The sequence below is a fragment of the Cheilinus undulatus genome, linkage group 1, assembly GCF_018320785.1.
Source record: "Cheilinus undulatus linkage group 1, ASM1832078v1, whole genome shotgun sequence".
Classification (NCBI taxonomy): Eukaryota; Metazoa; Chordata; class Actinopteri; order Labriformes; family Labridae; genus Cheilinus; species Cheilinus undulatus.
The window spans coordinates 38,369,035-38,385,500 of NC_054865.1; the positions used below are offsets into that span (position 1 = coordinate 38,369,035).

The 16,466-nt window shown below is 40.7% G+C and overlaps 1 protein-coding gene across 6 annotated transcripts in view; it reads left to right on the plus strand.

Moving 5' to 3' along the window:
- Positions 1–16,466, plus strand: part of fam189a1 (family with sequence similarity 189 member A1) — a 162,675-nt gene that overhangs the window by 120,209 nt on the left and 26,000 nt on the right. For 4 of the 6 annotated variants that reach the window (XM_041806165.1, XM_041806089.1, XM_041806308.1 and 1 more), the window contains 2 exons: positions 4,848–4,958; positions 8,538–8,702. In XM_041806165.1, coding sequence (XP_041662099.1) covers positions 4,848–4,958; positions 8,538–8,702 — 276 coding nt within the window. The remainder of the gene's footprint in view (positions 1–4,847; positions 4,959–8,537; positions 8,703–16,466) is intronic. The other 2 variants (XM_041806211.1, XM_041806227.1) reach the window with 2 other exon arrangements.

Genomic DNA, 16,466 nt, shown 5'->3' on the forward strand with positions numbered 1-16,466 from the left:
TGCATTGACTGCAGGGGCAGATCTCTCAGATGTCTGTACTTCCTTTGCAGAGCCTCCACTGGATGTGTGTGCTCAGCTAACCCCAGGCGTTTTGCTGTGAATGCTCTGTTGACAGAGAACATACGTTGAGGTTCAGCTGCAGGAGAAACAGTGAACGACACCATTGCACCATGTAGAATCTGCAGCTCTTGTCTGACAGTCCTCAGAGGGAGGTCTTCAGGTTCCCCTTTAAGGCCTAGCTGTTGGGCTGCTGACTGAAGAAGGATGGTACGTTCAGATCCATCGTCCAGGATTGCGTAAGCATCCAGCGTTCTATTGCCATTCCTCAACACCACTTTGCTGATCTTCAGAAGGACTTTACGACCCTCTAATGGTCGATCAATGTATAAGATCTCCTCTGAGGTGCTGTTGAGGGGCTCATTCTGGCTCTCCATTTTGACCCCTGTCTGCTCTTTTCCATCCTTAGCCCCACCATTGATATCATGTAGTGCAAGGAGGTGTCTGCTTTTGCAGTTCTTGCAGCGCATCTTGAGATTACATTCTGCGGCCCGATGACCTCTTCCACAGCGCCAGCAACGGTGATTATCCTGAATCCAGGCCTGCTTCTGGCCAGAACTGAGCGTCTTAAAGTTGGCACAGTTGTTAAGTGAATGCTTGTCATTATCACAGTAGGGGCAGTATTTCTTACTGATCTCAGTTGAGGTTGATGGTGGGACTGCTGCCCTCTGAGAAGTGGCTGCTGTGTTCATAAGGACTGCTGAAGGCCCTGCTGCAGGTTTGGGAGTTTTCTGTTGCACTTTGAACCTGGTTTCCTTCTCTCTCTTGGTGCGGCTACTGAACCTGGTGTTATCTTCTTGCACCTGGAGCTCATATTCAAGCCAATCAGACAGGTCAAGGAGAGTTGGTACAGGCACTCTGAGGGGATGGATATGACGGCGGAAGTTGGAACGCAGATCATGGGGAAGCTTGCCCAACAGACGGGTAACGTGGGAGCCACATTCTAGCTCTGCTTCGCCTTTTCCCTCCAGTTGCTCCAACATACTCACAAGGGAACGCACACGAAGAGCAAACATTCTGAAGGCTCGTGTATCACCACTTGCGATGTTAGGCCCGTCCATAAGTTCGGCTATGCGCTGTAAGGCTAGCAAATGGGGCTGTCCGAACTCTAATTTGAGGGCTGCTATGGTGTCACTGAATGGGGTGTTAGAGCTACAGTAGGAGTCAGCGATTAACAGCGCCTCTTCGGTCTTGAGGTGATCCACAAGTATCTGGTACTTAAATCTCTCTGAGGCATCTGGAGGAAGGAGGTTTTCTAGAGCAATACTAAGACGGTTGAACTCTCTGGGATTTGGATGGTTCATGTCAGGAATGGTAGGTATCGGCCCCCTGTAGTACCGCTCCTGTCCCCCTACTGGGCTCGGCGTTCGGTGACGGGAGTGACGATGCTGGTGGGATCTGCCATACCTCCTGGTTGAATCATCTCTTTCATGTGACTTTTGAGCTCTGCGTGATGCTGGCCTGTAATGTTGCTCCTTATAATCCTCACTCTCAGACGAGCTTGTGTAAGATGGCTCAGATGATTCTCTGCTGATTGGATCCCTCCTTTTACTTTTATAACTCCTTTCTTGATGAGAAGAGGATCTTAGTCCAAGGTCTGTGGAATGGCGATCTATTCTCGATGACAATGGCTCCAATTGAGGAAGTCTGGTTGGGGTGGGTGGGTCAGCTGGACTCTTCGTCTGTAGCTGCTGAATCAGCTCTCCCAGGTGTTCTACTTGTTTGTGGAGATGGAGAGCATCAAAGGAGCTCTGACGTGAAAGCTGCTCCAGCTTGTGCTGACTATGCTCCCTCTCATAGCGAAGCCTGGCATTCTGCATCTTTAATACCTCCAACTCATAAAGCAGTGCTTCAGTCTCAGGATCCTTTGTCCTCGGAGACTCCTGCTTCGAAGGCCACTGCTCCCTTACTATCCACTGTGGAGAGGAAAGGTCCTCCTGACTGATGGGAGATGCTGAACGTGCATCACCATATGCACCCTTTTCTTCCTCTTCATTCTGCTGAACAGGATTTGTTGGTTCAAGTAAACCATCCCTTGTCTTATGAAAGCCAGAAAGGTCATAATCCTTTAGGTGTGCGGGGAGGGATGACTTCCTCCTGACACGCACACTGCGCTGCTCTTCTGGTGACCTGGACATCCTTACAGCAGTGAGATGGATCCGGCTCGAAGGACCATAAAAGAAAGAACTGCTGACTATGGCTTCTTTCAAACTCAGGTTCCGGAAATCACCTCCCACCACTGTTGTGACTGGTCAAATCACAATTGAGCCAGGTATCCCAGTTAGATGATTTATTAAAGTCTCTCACAGGGTGTACAACGGTACAACATAGGTATATGTTTGTGTGTGGTTTCTAAAAGAAAGACAAATAAATACAGAAACAGGTGTCAATAATTACAGTCATGAAATGACTAACTAAGCACTATGTCCAAACTATGACAAGATGGCACTGTAAGACCTAATGCTCATCCTTAAATTGCAGAAATAGCTCTCAAAGGAGCAGGCAATAATAATCTAACAATATTAGCAAATCAGACTACATATCCTAACTTAACATGGCGATATTACACACAAAGGCACACTGAAGCACTTTAGAGACAGAAATTAGCTAATACACGCATCACACAGGAAACTGAAGCTAACAGCGCACACTATTAATTAGTCATTTAGGCATCAAAGCGAACAAACTTAGCTCTACAAACAGTAGAAATGTGACAAACCATGCTAAACAATCCGATAACATACTTACATTTCGATGGACGCACACAATGAAGAAATGCACACAATAAAGCACCCGGTCTAGGACTAGAACAGTTTAACAACTTGCAGTCTCTAGGCCCCTCTCTCGCTCTGCTCTTGCTGCTGCAGACTTACCGGGGTCGGACCGTACCAACTGTAACAGAATGTGGGGGGAACAGTCTAGGTGCAGATATCCTGTGGCTGGAATGTACCAACTTGAGGGGGGAGTTTAGTAGAGCGGTTTGACAGCAATTATGGGCCTTTTATACACTTTAGAGCCACAGGTTGAGTACCACTGATCTAGTCAGTATCAGAATGGGGATGAGGTGGAACCTCTGTGAGGATAAATGAAGAAGAAATGAATAATTTTAATGTTGCTGAATTCAGATTTTTGTTGATGACTCTATTTCATTGCATATTGTGTGTTTAAGTAAGTGTATCATTTAGACAGTTTAATCTTGTGGGAAAGAAATTATTAAATTAGGCTCTCATTTTTGTAAACTGATTAAATTATTGCATTATTTGTTTGATATAATCCATTATTTGCCAACTGATCCATTTTCAGTCTCATAGTTTGTGACTGCATACACTGTTTTTAGCTGAGAAAGCCCAAAGTCAGAAAACTCTGAAGGCACCATCAGTTCTAATGTTTTTGGCTGAGGTGCTGGATGAATTTCCTTGATTCATGAGTATTTATGTCTTTATGTTGTAATGTAATCTACACCAATGTGTCATCACTCAGAGGCAAAGTCATGTTAGGTGAGCTGCTGTTTTGACTCTTGCCTTCTCACAAATCCTCTGCACAGCTGAGAGCTCATCTCTGAAATTGTGCTACAGTCTCTGCAGATAGCTGATATCACTTTCAAATGATATGCTAATTAATCTGATCTACACATCATCAGCACAATGCACCATGGGAGCAGAGAATCTTGTTCTGTCTGTCTCACTGTCTCCCTCCTCATCACCTCTGTCACCGTCTATTACTGGCTGCCTCTGTCCTTTTTTTTTTTTTAAACTTTGTTGCTTTCATTTTCCTTCGGTCGTTTCTTCTGATTGTCCTCTATCATTTAAAACTGTTCTTCTCGAGGTAGCCCATCAGCCTCTCAATCTTTCAATTTTCCTCCATGGAGAAAAGCACTCAAACTTATCGCTCCATCTGTTTATTACATGCCACCTCCAGTTCCTCCCTTTCCACTCCCCCCACCCCTCCCCTCCTCTCCTCTCCATCTGTGTATGCGGCTTATTGACAACCCATATATGCGTCACCCTCCCCCTGCCAGTGACCCCTATGTCCTCCACCAACACTGCTCCACTGGGACTCTTCATAAAGGCTAACATTAAAAGATCTGTTATTTATTTATTCATTTTTAATAAGTTGATCAATTTTGAGTTTGCGGAGGCAGCTCAGAAAAAGCAAATCTCCTGGGTTTGGAATTTCCTGGACTGGAGAGGCTTGGGGCTTGTTGTTGATTTCAGAACTCCTGCTGCACTCTTGTACTATAATTTAAAATATCATGAAGACTATATTTGTACGAAACTGAAGTCCTTCAGTGTGGAAATTAAAGACTTGATGCTAAAGAATCAGAGCTAAGAGTTTGTATGGAGTCAAAGTACATGAGAACTTGACTAACAGCTTGATCTGCATGGAGCATAAGAAATATAATCCATGTTAGGGTGGATATGAATGCTCACTGTCTGCTATACTAATAGAAGGGCATTATATTATACATAAACTTGATTTTGTAGTCCAGATTTTATGGACAGAAATCTTCCACTGTGAGCCAAGAACTTTTCTCAGACAATAAACTTTTTTTGGTTCACGGTTGCAATACTTTACAGTGATCGTGATTCTGTTTGACTTTAGAGGGCAAGAACTGATTGACTCCTCTCAACATTAACTTAAATGTCTTAGTGAAAATTTATAGGCAACATACATAGTGTCTCTGGTATTACAGCTGCTTTCAAACTCAATATATGTAAGATGTAAGAAGTGAATCAGAGTTGCAACATTTTGACATCATGTTGTCGTCTCTCTCTCTTTCTCTGTCACAGATCACGTTCTTCATGCTGCTCTCAGCTGTGTGTGTGATGTTGAACCTGGCGGGCTCCATCCTCTCCTGTCAAAACGCTCAGCTGGTCAACTCTCTGGAAGACTGTCAGCTGGTGAGAAACACTGGACCTCAATCCACGCACCTTTAGTCTTGGATACAATATATATTATACTGTATGTAAAACAGGTCAGAAGATGTCTATACGATTATGTCAGATTTTGAGCCTTGAATACTTGTCTCTTACTGGACAAGAACACATAACATATTTCAGTCAGGAACACACTTATCATACATTGACCTTTTCTTTTAGTAAAATGGATATAAAGTTTTACTTGGCACAGAAAGCTCTACTCCAAAGACGCTCCCTCAAGCAGGATGCTTTGACTTTCCAGTGAGTGCATGGCTAGAAACCCCCATATGGATAGATACATTTGTCACAATGGGTATTTAATACAATATCTCTAATTAGTTCAAAAGCAATTAAACAGTAGCATAAATCGGAATATGAGGGGAGAATAGCTTTATGCTATAAAGGAGGAGGCTGGGGTGAAGGACGTTAAGCTTTGCCAGCAGCAGCATGCAAGCATCAGCATTAAAGCAAACAGGGGTTAGTGAGAAGTATGTCATATTTGAATGCACGCTGTGTTGAGAGAAAGAGCTGTGATTGGCTGTGGGACCTGTGAGGCAGTAATTAAGATCAGCTGATCATGGTTGGGCGTATGACTACCGTGCCCTGCATGAACTAATGCTAGGTTTCATTTGTTGGATCACAAAATAGTGCCAAGCCCAGACGTTTCCGAGGGGAAAAATAAAACACATTTTTCTCTATAGGCCAACATTGATTTTTGTCCCATTTGAACTGAAATTCAATAGATTATGTGAAACAATTGTAACCATAGACTATATAGCCTTCCTTGCTGAAAGGGGAAATGCAGACTGTAATCTCTTGTGGCCACTATAATTACTATTATAGAGGGTGTCACACAGTCTTTAAAATAATTAAATGTTGATAAATCAATTTTGTTTGAAATCAAGGCTTTTAAAAAGTATTAAAAGTCTTAAATGCAAGACTAGTTCTTAGCTGTTCAGTTTTAAGTTTTAATTGCAATGTAGAATTTTGAAATAAGTACTTCTATAAGTTGTGGTAGGACTATTTGTTTGCAACTTAGGTAGAAAAGTCAGACCTTCTATTGCCTGCTGCTTTATGGTATTAAACCATTGTCTACCTTCTCATAGTCTAATCTCAAAATGTTCTAAGAAAGCTTGATTTGCATACTACAATACGAAATATGACTTTTCCATTTCCTTTCCATTTTTTTGTTATTGTAATCACACTCTGGAAGAACCTGGAAAACTGACTTTTTTGGTGCAGATGTGCAAAAATACAATGTGATGAAATAAAGATAAGATAAAGAAAACACAAGATGATCCACATAACCCAAAATCACACAACTCATAATTAAAAAGCACCATCTAGTCATTTTTTACATTATTACATCTAATTTCACCAAGTTAACATTTCTGAATTTAATCAAATCATTTTTTTTATCAGTCCTGCAACTAGGGGATTAGCCTGCCACCATAGTGTTTGTTTGTATCCCAGAATGCATTGTGAGAGGGCTGTGACAACCAATAGCAGGCTGTTCCGTTGTTCCCGTGTGTGCACACTTCAAAACTGGAGAAGTGAGCCGGAATGACTCACAATACAGAGAGAAAAAGACACAGAGAGGCTGTGATGTGACCTTCAGAGTCCCTACAAAGAGACACTGAAATAAATAAAATAAATAAAGACTGAAACTCTACAAAGAGACACTGAAATAAATAAAATAAATAAAGACTTTTTCAATTTTTGGTCCCAAAGACATAGGAGAACAAGTTTGTGCAAAAGTGTTAATGATTTATGTCTTTATAGTACTGTAACTTTAGTAAAATTCAAGTTTCATTACTGCAGCACACATAATCTTAGAGCCTACGTTGCTTGACTGTGAACCACAGGGTGGATGTTTTACAAGATTTTCGAGACAAAAAGTCCAAGTTAGACAAAATGGTTTTAAAAAGTAGCTTGGGCTCAGAGGGTTAATGCATAACTAAGTTAAACATTGTATCTCACAGAGTAAGCTCTTTAAAGCAGTCTTCTACTTCTTTTTAATTGTTTAAGACCACACTTAATAAATCTGGACATAAAAACTGTAAAAGCAAAATCATTTTCTTTCAACATATAATTGTAAAAATTAGACTGATTGCAATTGACTATTAAAATAGAACAACTGATCACATTTCTTTAAAAAACTATTGTTTCACAGCCCTAATATAAAAACAGTATGAAAGACATGGATCACAGCAAAAGCTTTAAATGGAAATGCAAGACTATTTTATTGTATCAGCTGTGAACCCAGTGAAATGGTGTGAGTGTTTATAAATATGTATTCCGGTTGTCCACGTTTTTCCATTGACATGTATGATTGATGTTATGTTCTCTGACTAACAGGAAGCTATTCTTAGCCTGCTGAGTGGCATCATCTTCACTAATAAACAAAACTATTTGCCTCATAGTGACTAGTGCTTCATCATTATCATGTCCATTTTTGCTCCAAACTTAGCAGAAAAACACAGAAAACTAAAACAGAACACCACAGGTGGTTTGGTTCCACACTCCCTGGTGGTTTGAAGTAAATTTGCCCTTGACAAGCCACTGGGAAACTTTCGTGCGCTGTGATGGGTTTCAGGACTGCAGTGACAGAATAAGTTGAGTGTCTAGTTGCTCTAAAAATGTTGGATCCATGATTTACAAGCATGAATTGAAATACATCTGTATTCTGCCTGGGTTTTTCCCTATGTTCAAACTCTGTGACCTCAATTCAAATCCAGGCTTAAAATGACACCTGTTGCCTGTCATAGCTGAATAGCTGTTTCAGAAGATAAGTATGTTGTAGGAAAAAAAAGTTGTTTCTTCCTGGTTCATTCGTTCTCTTAGGCATGTGTTAAAGAGAAGTGGTGTTAAAGAGAATCCAGCTCCCTTTAAAAAGAGTATTCATCTTTCTCTCCATGCAGCTGCTGATCAGAGTCAGTTTGACACCATACTCTCCGTCTCCACCTTTCTTTATGCAAAGCTGATTTTTTTTAAGCTGAATGTTTTAATACCGGGGTACCTATCATAGTCATGACTGAAGAATCCCCATAGATTCATCCAGCACCCAACCCACTAACCCCACCACTCCCACTTCCAAAGCAGCTTTTCTGGTTTCAAATATAGGACCAGGCGAATACACCAACTTCACCGCTGTCTGCATCTCCCCAGAGATCGTCCCTTGTTCGTGACTGAGGCGTTAACGTTCCTCATCTCCTCTCCCCAATGTAATTAACCCTTACGTGTTGGGTTCATGTCCTGCTTTCTCTCAATCTGGGACACGTAACGGAGGTACACTCTACCTCCACTCCTCCCTGGAGCTGCTCGTATCTCACAGCTGCTCCTCTTTTGTTGTATACCATGTTTAACTGCCTTTCTTATGCATCACATAGTATTTTTCTATTTCACATATTTATCTAGTTTAACTCTTTGACTAGTTTTAAACAAGCACCTTGTAAGACTGAAGAGCACCAAGCTCAGGTCTGATCTGTGCGTGTGTCTGTGTGTGTCGTTTGTCTGCGTGTGTGTGCGTGTGTCTCTGTGTACGTGGCGTGCATGCATGAGTGCGGATGCATGTTCCTCCCTCCTCCCCCCCAGCTCAAGTTTGACAGCGATGGAGTATGTGTTTGCTGCGAGCTCCAGCAGCAGAGTTCGAGCTGCAACAACTTAGGAGAGACGCTGAAGCTAAACCCACTGAGGGACTGCAACACCATCCGCCTCCGACTCAAGGTGGGTGGGTGCACGCATGTGTCTTTATAGTGTTAATCATGACAGCCATGATGTGTAAACATACAAAAAAAAAACATTTCAGTGCATAGTCAGTGCATAAACTGCAGTTAAGAAAGATACATTTATAAAATCCAGCCACTAAAGTGTGCAATAGATGCAACTATGGACACGGATGGTAAGTTCCCTATGTGCTGGCTGATGTTGTGTTTGCCTAATAAATGTTTTTCAGTTGAAAATCTTTTCAACTTGTTGTCAAATTAATGTTCAGTTTGGTTCATACATTTATGTTCTTGTCAGTGATTATTCTGTTACATGGGGCCAATTTTTAACTTGCTTGTCGAGTGAGAACCATCTGTAGCATAGTACACTACAAGATAATTATGCCAATCTTATGGCAGATCCCCCCTTTTGACCAAAGTCAGCAAAGGGCCAATTATCCAGTGCTTCTGAATATTATCTTGCCAGATTTCCTGTAGTATGGGGTGTGTCCAGAGTGATTTTACCCTTTAGCAGTCTGCTAGGAAGATAATCAAGGCTGCTGAGATTTGAAAAAGTAAATATTAAACATGTTCAGTATTACAATCAGAAATCCTGTTGTCTGGGGGAACACTGGTGAGCACTCGCTCTGTAAAATGTCACATGGCAATAGTTAATCAGGAAGCAGGGCTACTACGGAGGAAGGCACACCAAACACTGCCAAGATAACAATAGTAAACACGTAGCACAAAGTTAGATGGACATCAGAAATGGAGGGTGAATTTTATGGTCTGTGGCAACAACACAAGTGTTTATGAACTGTCCTGTAAAACATCCCAGAAATGAATTGACAGCGAGAAGAGTTGGACCAAAATTAGCTTAAGCTATCAACATGTAGCTAGTTTACTCTGAAGTTGTGTTTAACTATAAGATATTTGAGTTTTGACAGTGGAGACTCTGGTAGTTGGTGAATGAATATGTTAGTGTGTGGTGTGCTGTGTTGATCACCTTGTTACTCACTTCACACGATAAGGAAAAAATGGTAAATATGTCATCAGTTATTGTCATGTTTGGGGTCTCATATTTTAACTACTGGTTAAGATTTTAACAATCTTTTAATGAGCTAGGCTTGCTCATGTGTGACCTGGCTGATACTCGTAACCATAGTTTGCAATCACCACATTAGTGGATTGCATAAAAAAATTCCTTTGCCAATCCTCCAGCTCAGTGATTTGCATGTTATGGAAGTTATTATTTTTGGCTGACCACTGAGGTCAGCCCTACACATGGCAATGTCTGTGTCTAATTAAGTCTGTTGGTAACTGAGTGAGTGATTCTTTTGTATAAGCCATAGAATACAGAGTTAGGTTTGCTTGTACTGAATGCTGTCAGTAATGGCTGCCTCCACTGTGTTAACTACAGCCTCACATACAGAGTTGTGCTATGGGTGGGGTTTACTTGTGCTGAAAGCCCTCTTATGGCTGCCACCACTGCTCTAAATACTCAGATATAGCTTTAGCATGGCTTCTGTTTAACCAGAACTGGGCCACATCTCTTTGACAAAGAATAAAGACAACCTTATAAGCTTTTCATGTTGGGAAAGATGTTTTCACTCCTCTGCTGACCTGCTTTGGCATGACTATGTGATAGCTGAGGGGGAAAAGGTAACTTGTTGTGTAAATGCTTTTGTACGCTGGCTGCTCAAGGAGCGATTAGCTCTGAATTAATCACAGCAGCACTTTAGTCAAAACTGGACATTTCTTTATTGAAACAAGTGAAGACAGCAACACTAAAAGCTTTCTGTAACAGAAAGGGTGTTTTTGCTCTCCTGCCAACCCGCTACAGCGTGAGTGTTTGATAGTTCAAGTGGGAAAGGGTTGTTTGTTGTGCTTGTATTTACGACTGCAAACCAAACATTAGCTCGGCCTTAGCCGGACCAACACATTTCTTCATCACTGTTAGCGCTGAGAGCAACATGGACAGCTTTCTGCGACAGAAAACCATGCTGTTGCTCTTCTGCTGCCCCGCTTTGGCATGACAGTGTTATAGTTACAAGGAAAGGGTTAGTTGTTGTAAACAGCTAATGAGTTGTTGTGTCCCAGCTAATGACTCTAGCAGGCCTGTCATTAGCTGGGACTGAGCTGCGGCAGCGTTTCTGTCTGAACCAGACATCGTGTCTCATCCAAACATGTGCAGAGAGCAACACTGAAAGCTTTCTGTGACAGAAAAAAATGTTCTTGCTCTACTCCCGGTCTGTTTTGGCATGGCTTTCCGATCATGGCGGTGGGCTTATCCCGTATTGTCCGGCGTTAGATGTTAGCTTGGATGTCGCTGTAGGATCGCTGCTGTTTACTCCGAACTGGACCACTGCTCTTGTACTTGATCCGAACTCGTGATTTGAGACAATCTTCGGTTTTTAATTTTCCATCATGAACTCCTGTCCCCCTGTCACTCTTTCTCCTATCGTCCCTTTTTCTTTGACCGTTGGTGCATCTTTTACGCAGCAGCATCAGCTGCTCTCCTCTCATCCTAGTCTACTTTCATGCTGCATAAGAGTGACACAGACAAACACGGCGCTCACGCACACACCTACACTGAAACGCATGCTAACATGTTGGTAGTGTAGACTTCAGGCTTCTATCTGTTGAGGGCAAAAGTTTCAGAATACTGGAAGATAAAGGCCTAAACTTTCTCCTCTTAAAGATCCTCTGTGACCACGGAGGATCAGCGCGTCAGCAATGTGTGTGTGCGCCCCACCTGTGTGTGTTTGTGTCGCCTTCATGAGCCAGGGGTGTGCGCTATGTTACAAAATATTTGGTAAATATTCCCTTAATACTATATGTTTATGGGGAACAAATAAATGTTAAAATCTCTGCATTTGCGTTGTTAAGAGAATGCTACTTAAACGTTTAGCATGTCTTAATTTGCAGGGAATGTGATAAATGTGCTGTTTATAGATAATTAACAGATATAAAAAATAATAGGACATTCAGCTTAATTTTACACATGTAAAGACCCTTACACATCTGTCTGAGGAGAATTAGAAATGTTCATGAAACCTACTGCAGTTTTTTTTTTAATTTTAGAATAAATTGTTCATTAACAGTTAGTTTTTTATTGTTTGTATAAACTTACTACCATTACAGACTTCTATCTGACAAAAACATTTAATCACCAGGGTCTCAGTGTCTGCCTCTATCAGTGAAGTATGACACATGTCTCTGTAGGGTTTCATATGTAGAGAGAGAGAGGACAGCATGTAGCTATGTGCATTTAAGTTGCCACAATAAATTTGGCTTACAAAAAATAACAATAATGACAAAATTACAATGCCAGTCAGGCATTTCAACGGGCTCCCCAGATAGTTGCAGTCAGACATATACTAGTTTATAACCTAGTCTTTTTTTTTGTATAGTACCTTTTCACAAAACAAGCACACAAAGTACTCCACAGCACAATGCTTTATATGTTCAAAAGCCAATCTAAAAAGATGTCTGTCTTAAGCTCCTTTTTGAAAGCATCTATTGAAGCAGCTGAGCATAACTGAAGTGGAAGAAAGCTCCAAAGAGTTGGCATCACAAATTTCAAAGCAGGATCACCTTTTGTTTTTAAACGATCTCAAGGGACCACAAGAAATCTCTTTTCAGAAGACCTGAGTGATCTACAGAAATGGAACAGGTCTAAGATAAACTGAGGCGCCTGCCCATGCAGGGCTTTATAAACAAAAATAAGGACTTTAAATTGATTCAGAAGATGACTGGGTGTCAATGTAAGGAATATAAAACTGAAGTTGGAGTTGTTCTGCTGGACCTACTCTACAATCTTGCTGCAGCATTTGGAACAAATAGTAAACGATTAAGAGAGGATTTATTCAAGCAAAGCAAAAGGGAGTTGAAATTGTCAAGATGGGAAGGTATTAAAGCATGAATGAGCATTTATAACTCAGCTTGAGACACTAACAGATTTCAGTTTTGAGATGTTTCTTAAATGAAATAAAGAATGGGTCCGTGATTTAACATGTTGATCAAAAAGACTTTCATGATCAAAAATTAGCTCGAGATTTTTTACATTTTCTTTCAAAGAAGAAGACAGAAATCCAAAACATTTCTCAACATGGGGGGTGTTCTCTGAGGCAATGATGAGAATTTCAGTTTTATCAGTGTTTAACTGAAGATAATTATTATCAATTCAACCCTTAATGGCAGTCAAGCAGTCATGCAACATAAGTTTATCCATGTCATTGGATTTAAAAGATACAGTTGAAAGTCATCAGCATACGAGTTGTATGACACTCGTTTGAATAGAAAATGGGGGAAATAAAAGGCACCCCAAGACAGATCCTCGGTGCACACCACAAGACAGAGCAGCTTGTTTGGACAAATATGGACCAACTGACAGAGAAAAACAAAGAAATTCCATACATTAGTGTAAAAATAAAACTTTATGACCTTTTGGGTTCTTACCTGATCTAGACAATGATTGCGTTTACATGGACTTCAGTATCCAGGTTTCTCTTTGTGCATGTATACGTCTTCAGAAACCAGGATATTACAGTATCCCGGTTTTGAGAAACCTGGTTTTGCTACCTGGAGAACTCCAAAAGAAAATGGGATACTGTGTCATGTGTACGCAGTATCCCATTTTCTGGCTGCTGTAGACTACCTGCGCAGGCGAGAATTTCAGATACTGTAAATACTGCATCTGTGTGGCGGAGGAACAGCTGATCCATGCTGCCCAGAGAGAGTGACAGCTGAGCGGCTGTGTCTGCAGTGGATCTGTCTACGAACTGACGGCAGTCTTGTGTCATAACGTGCTCATGTTGAGATAAAACATGAACTGAACAGTTTTAATTTTTTCAGCCATGAATAAAACATGAGCATAGTTTACTGTGGAGACAGAGAATGACCACTCACACCATGAGTTACCAGGAATTAGAGCTCTGTGAGCTGAAGATGGAAAGACAGCACTCGGTAAGTATCCTGCACAGTTTTTCAACACTTCCCAGTCCTGAAATTTAGAAACGACGACTCTTCCGGTGTACTTTTCAAAGTAAGTGTTTCTGGAACAGTTACTTAGTGAAGTTAGTCAACTGCAAGTTGCTTCACTCTTTCTTGTTGTCTCTGCCAAACTTTCGTTGTGTAATAATATTAATTGTAATTGCCTCATAGTGATAATAGTTTGAAATATCAAGTTATATCAATTGTATTTTTTTTTAGATCTCCCTTTCACTCCTTGCCATCTTCTAAGTCTCTTTTTTCTGCAGATGCTTTATTACCTGTAAGCAAGCGTTCTTAATATAAACGAGATTTTTTTTTTTCTCCCGTTGTTGGAACGAGGTGGATACCATTTCTGCAATGTGATACTGGCATTTAACTGTGTTAAACCCAAAATAACAGTGATCAAATTATTCTCAAATTTCAAACGAACCTCATCTGGTGTTGTAAAATAACATCCCAACTATCTGCACAGATATGATTCAGTGATCAGAAACCAGGGTACTAGTATTTCTCATGTATACAGGAATATGAATAACCGGGTTTGTCTGTGCGCATGTAAACACTGTATCCCGAATATGATAAAAACAGAGATATGACTGATAACCGGGATACTCAAGTCCATGTAAACGAACGCAGTCAGTGATGCTTTGTGTCTTTTATATCTTAACTGATTTAAAACAGTGAAACAGTGATTATCTTTGGTGATTACAAAGCAGCCACTGTTCTATCTTGCATAATGTGTAAAGTAATGTGCATTTAAAGTTTGTCAAATTTAAAGTCCCCATAAAGTGATAAAAGAGTCTGTAATATAGGTTTGTTGTATTAAAGGCCACTGTTATGAACCACCAAGTGAAATTTCAGTTATGAAAACATCTCTTGATGTATAAAATTAAGCTTCAAAATCATGAGAAATGTTTGCTGTGTGCTGCAGATTTTCCCTGTGATATGTTGTGTTATTAATTTTAGCAGTGAGTTGTAAATGATTAGATGTTAGGAGTCCATAAGACAAACATTTTGCTGCTGAAGATCAACACATTAGAATTATCATTGTAAGCATATTTGTTTTCTGATGCTTTCTCATGGCTTGAAAGTCTTAAGTGTCCAAGCATGACCTCACAAGGCTGCTAGCATGGTTACAAACCTGTCAAATTACTAATCATATCAGAATCAAACTTTTATTCTGAGCAACAGTCAGATGTCTACTGTTACTAAACGCTTAAATCCTCCAGTCTAAGCCAATATCTTCACAAGGACACGTTCCCCCCATGTGAAATATCCCCTGTGAGATCATTCTGACATAAACTAAAAGAAAAAAACATCTAAGTGTTCATTCTCAGATTAATTGAGCAGGAAGTGCAGAATGGCACCAGCATTTGTCTTCCCCACGAGGCAGACCTCTTAGTATGCAGCGTGGATGTAGCCGGGGCTGCTGGCTGTAGTTAGCAGTGCGTGATCTCTGTAGATTATCTGAACTCGAGTGTCTGCAGGAATGATATACTGTACGTTCTACTGTGCCTTTATTGGATAACGACAATCATATCCATTCATTTTATGTCCCTGATTGATTATAAAACATTGATAACCAAATAAAAGACTTCACAAGATGAAGCATGCCGATGAAAAGGAGGAAAGATCAGTCACATTTGTCATTTTGATCATGGCTCATTAAAAAAGAAATGGGGATCTGTGCAGTAAACCTTTATTAAGTGCCAAAGCATTGGGACGTGTTGAATTATGTGTTCGAGGAAGCTGTCAGGTCTGATCCCCTGAGTCCTCGGCCATTTCAGTGGCTGTCACTGGTCCTAATGAACTCATGATGCAGCTGCCATATAGTTCCTCCATCACTTAATGATGCAACATATGGGGACTAATGAATAATCTCAGCAGGTAGAGAGAGTATCAGACTACCTTTATACTCACTCACTTCTCTTTTTCTCTGTTTGAAAATGTTGTTTTAATCAATTAGATTCACAAACAACACCACTCCTGATGTGTGCCGTTCACTCTCTCTTTGCAAACACATTTAATTTGCATCTTGTTTATCTTTTCATGCACCGCCTGAGGCTGTAAATTATCAGTGGGAGTGAGCATTGTGATGTTTCCCGCATGTACAGGGACAAATGTGCAACCTCGCTGTTTCACTCAATAACCTGATTGGCTCAGGGCAAGGCGTCGTGTTGGGGTTAAATATCTGCTGAGCGGGTATGTTAATCTGTGTCTCTAGAGATGTTATTACATTTCTTTGCCTGGAAGGATTTATTATGTCATTATTTATGTTTTGGTCATGAGGGATATTACTGAAATGCACCGTCTCCCATCTGCACAACAGATGTATCCCACAACAAAAATAAAGCCATCATAAATATATTTCTTGTCAAAGTAGATGCTTACAGCTATGTGTGTGATCTCTGTTTGAGAATTGTTTGGAGAAACTACATTTACCAAAATATTCCCCAGAACAGTCGAAGGAGGTCGTTGTATATAGGTTTTCTGTTTTTCTGCTGTTATGTCAGGCTCGTCTCAGCCAAGAGTCATCGCCGTCAGAGCTGCACAGCAGGATGGAAAAATGATCGACAGTGAGCATAATTCAGTCAGCCAACTCTCATGAAATATATTTTTTATTTGAAAACAATGAAGAGTTCAGAACTCAGGGCTCCCTGCAGGGATGCACACTGATCCTGCCTTTATTACAGTCAGCTTCGCTGTAAGGCGACTGTGCATGTAGCTTTCAGGGATGTTTGTTGCTCTTTTTTTTCATAAATCAGAGGTGTTGCTGCTGATTGATTTTGTT